The 7,802-nt window shown below is 36.2% G+C and overlaps 1 protein-coding gene across 1 annotated transcript; it reads left to right on the forward strand.

The window, feature by feature from the left end:
* The first annotated feature begins 677 nt into the window (after positions 1 to 677).
* Positions 678 to 7,372, forward strand: LOC112583835 (beta-defensin 43-like). The gene is made up of 2 exons (XM_025281336.2): positions 678 to 735; positions 7,221 to 7,372. Exons 1-2 carry the CDS (start codon positions 678 to 680, stop codon positions 7,370 to 7,372), a joined length of 210 nt encoding a protein of 69 aa, XP_025137121.1.
* Positions 7,373 to 7,802: the final 430 nt, after the last annotated feature.

Consider the following 7,802-nt stretch of genomic DNA (forward strand, 5'->3'; position numbering starts at 1 on the left):
AGACATGCTCAGAGACATGGCCACTGTCATTCCTGTACTATTTGCTTTCCCAAATGCATCTAAGTCCCTTTCTTCCTTTTTGGTCTCCCTCACATCGCATATGACAGTGATGTATAACAATGTGTGTTTACTAAGATTCTAGACATAAAAATAAGTTGGCTGGACAAAGAGACAATCAAACATAAGCTTCTGTATATCTCACAAGCCTGTGTATGGTTTCAAAAACAATTCCATTGCTGAAGTCTGCTAACATACATTCCCCAAAATATTAATAAATAGGTATGTTATTATATCTAGTGCTTCTCTTATTGTATTACTGGGGAAACAGATTGAATGTTTTTACTCTATAAAGGTTGCCTTAACCTCCAGGAACCATAAGACAATGATTTTTCAACAGAGTATCCCCTCCTCCCTTTATCATGGCTGCTATTTCTCTGTAAGTGCTGCACATTCTTCTGTCACTGCCCACACCCTGCCAACACTCGACAAATGTCCTGTGAATGACTGATGGTCACATCCATTGCATGGTATCTCCTGATATGAAGGCTCATTGGAATGCAGAAATGTTCTTGCCACTGAAAGGTTCAATAATCATACAGCAACTCACTTCTTGAGTACTGAATGTAGAAAGAAGTTTTCTTCATCCCAGCTACACATTCTCTCTGACTTATTCAACTATGAAGGTCTTGCTTTCCCTCCTCGGGGTTCTTGCCTTACTGTCCATAGTTCCTCAAGGTAAGAAGAAAACCTTTCATTCCAAAGTTATGAAAATATAAGTGAAAGAGAATACAAGGTCTTTCAAGAGTTTGAAAATATATTAGAAAAGAGCAGATTGTACCATATAACAGAGAATGGGAGAGTAGTGGAGAGCTGGTGATTAGGGCAACAGCTGTAAGGTGGTACCCTCCAGTGATTTAACCTATAAACTTATACTTGAAGACTGTTTGATCTAAAGAAGGTGAAAGAAGGTTACAGAGCATAGAAAATTTGGGGAACTGAAAAAAATGGAAAATGAGTGGAGATTAGAATGGCCAAGGTGAAGAGGAGGCTGCTCCATCATAATCTGTGGTTTACACAACACTCCAATCACTGATCTAGGTAAGGGCTTATGTGGAAATTACTTTATGTATGGTGGGACTTAAGATTCCATCTTAACACAACCAAGTAACCAATTACATGGGCCTACTTATTGAATAATCAATCTAACCCTCCCAAATTAACTTTAAAATCCATCAATACTATGTGTTAAATATATATTCATCATTGGGCTTATCAGTGGGGTTTTACATTACTATCAATTGGCATTTTTTATGATGCACTTACTACTTTAAGATCACCTTTTAATTCCTAAAGAAATTCAAGAAATTCAAGATTTCCTTCATGGTTCTTGTTTCTTTTATGAGATAAAATTCATTCTTTTAAAGTGTACAATTTATGTGGTTTTCTGTATATTCCTAAAGTTATTCAACCATCATCACTATCCAATTCCAGAACATCCCATGACTCCAAAAAAGAAACTCCATATTCATTAGCAGTCATTCCCCATCTTCCTCCTCCCCTCAGACCCTGGCAACTATTAATCTATTTGCTCTTTCTATCCATTTACCTATCCTGGATATTTAACATAGTCAAATAACATGTAACCCTCTCTGTCTGTTTTCTTTCACTTAGCAACAGGTTTTTCAAAATGTATCCATATTGCAGCATGCATCAATACTTAATCTTTTTCAACTGATAAAATAGTATTACAGTAAATGGATATACTACCTTGTATTCATCCAGTCATCAGTTGATGGACATTTGGGTTGTTTCTAGTCTGGATCTTTTATCAATGATGTTGCTCTGAACATTTACATCCAAGCTTTTATGCGGATATATTTTCAATTCTCTTGGAAATATAGCTGTGTTTTATGGTTACACTATGTTTAAATTTCTGAGGAACTATCCAACTATTTTTCATAGCTTCACTATTTTAAAGTCCCACCAGCAGTGCCTGAGGGTTCCAACTTCTTCACATAGTCACCAACAGTTGTTATAGTCTGTTTCTTTTATTACAGTCCTCCTAGTTAGTACAAAGTGAAATCTCATTGTAGTTTTAATTTGTATTTTAATTTGCATTTAATTTGCAACATTAATGATGTTGAGCATCTTTTAAGTGTTTTATTGGCCATGTGTATATTTCTCTACTCAAATTATTTACTTATTTCTTAATTTAGTTGTTTTTCACTAGTCTGTTCTTCATATACTTTTAACATTAAACCTTTAGCAGATACAGGTTTGCAAATATTCTCTCCCACTCTTTAAGCTGTTTCTTTTTAAATATATATATATTTGACTGACATAGCTGTATCACTGAATATGCTTCCCGGCTCAAGTTAGAAACAACTCAGATTCAGTTACCTCTGTAGGCAGATGACATGATCTTATATGTAGAAACTCTAAGATACCATCAAAAACTTAGAACTAGTACAAAAATTCAATAAGTTACAGAAAACAAAATCAATAAGCAAAAGCCAGTTGCATTTCTACATATTAACAACAAACTATTCAAAAGAGAAATTATGAAACCAATCTCATTTATAACAGCATCAAAAGAACAAAGTACTGAGCAATACAACTTAACCAAAGAGGTAAAAGACGTGTACACTGAAAATTACAAAATATTGATGAAAGAAATTAAAGAAGACACAAATAAAAGCAACATTTTATGAACATTTTAGCAGTATTAATTCTTTCAGCTGCTAAATAGCAACAGGTTTTTCAAAATGTATCCATATTGCAGCATGCATCAATACTTAATCTTTTTCAACTGATAACTATTTAGCAGCTGAAAGAATTAATACTGCTAAAATGTTCATAAAACCTAAAGCAAATAATAAATTCAGTAAAATCCCTGTGCAAATCCCAATGTTATTTTTCACAGAAATAGAAAAAAAAATTTAGAACAGCTTTTTAAAACTTTTAAACAACTGAAAAAATTTTTTAAGAAAAATAAGAGAGAAGGAAGAAAGAACGAGTCCTAAAATTCTTATGCAGCCACAAAATTCCCTAAATAGCAAAGCAATTTTGAGCAAGAAGAACAAAGCTGATGGCATAGTAATTCATGGCTTCAAAATATATTACAAAGCTATAAAAATTTTAAAAGTATGATAGTGGCATAAATACAGATATGTAAGGACTTCCCTGGTGGTCCAGTGGCTAAGACTGCATTCCCAATGCAGGGGGCCTGAATTCCATCCCAGGTCAGGGAACTAGATCCCACATGCTGCAGCTAAAGATCTGGCATGCTGCGATGAAAATCAAAGATCCTGCATGCTGCAACTAAGACCTGCTGCTGCTGCTGCTGCTGCTAAGTCGCTTCAGTCGTGTCCGACTCTGTGCGACCCCATAGACGGCAGCCCACCAGGCTTCCCATCCCTGGGATTCTCCAGGCAAGAACACTGGAGTGGGTTGTCATTTCCTTCTCCAATGCATGAAAGTGAAAAGTGAAAGTGAAGTCGCTCAGTCGTGTCCAACTCTAGTGACCCCATGGACTGCAGCCTACCAGGCTCCTCTGTCCATGGGATTTTCTAGGCAAAAGTACTGGAGTGGGGTGCCATTGCCTTCTCCGAACTAAGACCTGGTATAGCCAAACAAATAATTTTTTTAAAAAAGAGATGTAGAACAGTGGAAGACAATAGAGACCTCAGAAATAATCCCCCCACCCCAAAACACAGAGAGAACTGATATTCAGCAAGAGTACTAAGAACACACAATGGAGAAAGGAGAGTCTCTTCAACCAATGATGTTAGGGAAACTGGATAGCCATATGCAGAGTACATTTATAGAAAAAAATCAATTCAAAATAGATTAAAGATTTAAACAGGAGACCCGAAACTGTAAAATCTCTAGAAGAAAACATGAAGGAAGAGCTTCATGACACTGGTCTTCTCAATGATTTATTGGATATGCACAAGCACCAGAGGCAAAATGAGATAAGTAGCACTACATGAAACTAAAAAGCTTCTGCAGAGCAAAACAAACAACCAACAGAGTTAAAACACAACCTAAGGAATAGGAGAAAATATCTGCAGGCCCTATACTCAATGCTGCTGCTAAGTCACTTCAGTCGTGTCCGACTCTGTGTGACCCCATAGACGGCAGCCCACCAGGCTCCCACATCCCTGGGATTCTCCAGGCAAGAACACTGGAGTGGGTTGCCATTTCCTTCTCCAACGCGTGAAAATGAAAAGTGAAAGTGAAGTCATTCAGTCGTGTCTGACTTGTAGCGAAACCATGGACTGCAGCCTACCAGGCTCCTCCAACCATGGGATTTTCCAGGCAAGAGTACTGGAGTGGGGTACCATTGCAATAAGGGTTTGCAAATTCCTTGCAGAACACATGAGGAGCTCACACAACTCAATAGCCCAAATAATAATAAAGCAATTAAAAATGGGTAAGGGACCTGAACAGATATTTTTCCAGAAAAGATATACAAATAGCCAAAAAGAATACAAAAAGTTGTTCAAAGTCACTTATCATCAGGGAAATGCAAATCAAACCCACAATGAGATATCACCTCACACCTGTTAAAACAGCTATTATCATAATAATAATAATAAGTATTGGTAGATATATAAAGAGAAACCTTGTACACTTTTGTGGAAATATAAATTGAAAAAGTAATTATGAAAAAATATGAATGTTCCTTTAAAAATTAGAACTAGAAACCACTATAAGATCCAGCTATTCCACTTCTGAGTATATATCCAAAAAATGATATTGAATAGAGATGCTGAAGAGATAACTGTACTCCTATGTTCAATGCAGTATTATTCACACTAGCCAAGATAAGGGAACAACCAAAGTGTCTCGTCAATGTATGAATGGATAAAGAAAATGTCTTATATATGTGTGTGTGTGTGTGTGTGTGTGTGTGTTTAGTCATACAACAGAATATTATTCAACCTTACAAAGAAGGAAACTATACCATATGCATTGACATGAACAAATGTCCTGAAGGACATTATGCTAAGTCAAGTAAGTGAGACACAGAAGGATCAATACTGTGTGATCTCATTTATGTGTGGAACGAAAAAAAAGTAAAAGTCAAAGAAGTAGCAAGTAAAATGGTGGATGCCAAGGGCTGGAGGGGCAGGGAAGGAAATGGAGAGATGTTAGGGTACAAATGTCCAGTTATAAAATGAACAAGTTCCAGAGACTTAATGTACAATACGGTGACTATAGTTAATAAAAATAGTCAATATAATGTATTATACACTTGAAGTTTGCTGAGAGTAGATCTCAAGTGATCTTACGATACAATAAAAGAGGATGACCACATGAAGTGTTGAATATGTTAATTATCTTGTGGTGGTATCAATATATGTTATATTGTAATATTGCATTGTATACCCTAAATGTATACAATTTTTATCACTCAGTCATTCCTCAATAAAAGTGAAAAATATATACACACATATGAAGAAAATGTGATAAATATATAAGATAAATTCAGCATTAAAAAAGAAGGAAATCTTGCCATTTGTGACAACATGGGTGGACCTGGAGGGTACTATGCTAAATGAAATGTCAGACACAAAAAGACAAATACTGTGTGATCTCACTTATATGTGGAATCCAAAAATAGCACACTCATACTAACAGGGCCTGATGGGTGGATGAAATGGGGAGACATTGGTCAAAAGGTACAAAGTTTCATTTATGCAAGACAGAAAAGTTCTGATGTTCTACCTCACACAGTACCCACAGTTAACAATACGGAATTGTATACTTATATTTTTCACAGTCTAGATATTATGCTAAGTATTCTTACCACAATTAATAACAACAACAACAACAACAATAATAGAGGAAGTGAGAGGAAATTTTCATATGTGATTAAAGTGTCTTATGATCTTAATAGTAGTGATGATTTCACAAGTGTAAAGTGATAAAGTAAAGTCGCTCAAGTGTAAACTTGTCACCAAACTTACTGAGTCGTGTACATTTCAACTAAACAATGAAAAAGACATATAACTACAGTGTCACCAACATACAACCCTCATTATTAATGAATGAAGCCATTGGGAATGAGTAGCTGCTAGTATCTCCAAAACATAGACAACCAGACATTAAGGGCCTCCTGATAAAGCACACACACACACACACACACACACACAGTCACCACCACCAGCTGCAGTACAGCCAGCTAAAGGAATCAAACATGAGTCTGGTCAAGCGTCTGATTCCAGTTGCCAATTTACTGAAAATACAGAGGACACAGGAACATGCTGATTTCTCTAAGAGTATGCAATCAGAAAAATATAAACTGTAGGGAACACTACAGGTTAAACACCCCAAGTTCTTCAACATAAAGAACTGTAAGAAAACTATAAAAAATGGATTTGGGAAAAATCTGTAGGTTTAGAAGGAATATCAAAAATTATAAAGAGAAAAAACTAAACTACAGTATCTAGGGATGAAATTCAGGTACTAACACTTTTTAAGTAAGGAAATGCATGCGAGTGATTCTTGTAAAACTTAGGCTTCCTTGGGGTAAAGGGATACATGGAAACACCTATGATCAAGAACTGGAAACCCAGGTGAGAGGTCATGGCGTGTGGGACCCTGTGCAGGTCTCAAAAACCTCCTCAGTAAAGGAGGTAACAGCTCTGAGCCTAAACACACTGGAAAATAGAAACCAAGACCCAATTTCCCCATCCCATTCTCATTCTCAGTTGATGATTTGTTTTTTCACCAAGACAGGAAAAGCAACAAGTGACAAAATCCCCATTTCCCCACTACCATGAACCTTTACCTAATTTTATCTCACCCTGCCTTCTAAACTCATACTCTGACCTAAGGCCAACCCCTTCACCTGTACATGAGATTTCACCCCCACGCACTTTCAGAGACTTCACTTCTAAAATTAAACACCCTTTCCTGAATCATGAATCCCCACACTTAAATGGATCATTAATTTTAGCATAGCCAAAAATATGCAGTGACAGTTCTTATCAGAAACGCTGCCCGTTTTCAGCCTCAGCTCACTGACTACTCTAGAGAAGAAACCCTCTTTTCTTTTATTCAGTACTGCCACTTTTCTCTTCTCCATTCTTTTTTTGTCATTTTTTTATGGAAGTTCTTTGTTGTTGTTTTATTATGAAACACTTCAAATAGTAAAGTGTTCAAACATTAAAATATACAAACACCAAATACAATGTTTTCTCTTTTTAAAGCCAGAAGCCTCTTTTTTCAGGAAGGATGTCCTTCAGGATACTATAACTGCAGAATGAAGTGCAATGCTAACGAATACGCAGTTAAATACTGTGCTGACTGGACCATCTGCTGCAAAGAGAAGAAAAAAGTTAAGGAAAAAAAGAAGTGGTGAAAAGTCTAACTCCATCTTCTTCAGAAATCTAAAGATGTTTAAAACTCCCTTGTCTATATAAGAATAATTAATATGATGGATAAAGGAAACTCATGGTAATTATATATGTAGATGGTCAAGTTAAAGTAAATATTTTCTAAAACCTCACACTCTGTTTTCATGTGTGCACTTTTTCATTAATTTCCTCAACTTATAGCCACTATATTGTTATTTCATCTATAGTACGTATCCCAGGCCCACCAGTTTCAAACTATTTGACCTTGGATAAGTTCTTTAGTCTCTCTCTATCCTGTTTCCTTATCTATACAACCGGATAACCATGGTACCTACATCATAGTGTTGTGAGAATTACATGAATTGTGTGTATGTGTGTGTGTGTTCAGTCATGTTCAACTCTCTGTGACCCCGTAGACTGTAGCCTGCCAGGCTC

This window comes from Bubalus bubalis, chromosome 3 (genome assembly GCF_019923935.1).
Source record: "Bubalus bubalis isolate 160015118507 breed Murrah chromosome 3, NDDB_SH_1, whole genome shotgun sequence".
In the NCBI taxonomy this organism is placed as follows: domain Eukaryota; kingdom Metazoa; phylum Chordata; class Mammalia; order Artiodactyla; family Bovidae; genus Bubalus; species Bubalus bubalis.

Bases quoted from the DNA above. Each gene is read 5' to 3' on its own strand.
- LOC112583835 (XM_025281336.2), top strand. From the start codon at position 678: ATGAAGGTCTTGCTTTCCCTCCTCGGGGTTCTTGCCTTACTGTCCATA. The intron at 736-7,220 runs GTAAGAAGAAAA...CTCTTTTTAAAG, and splicing joins ACTGTCCATAGTTCCTCAAG to CCAGAAGCCTCTTTTTTCAG.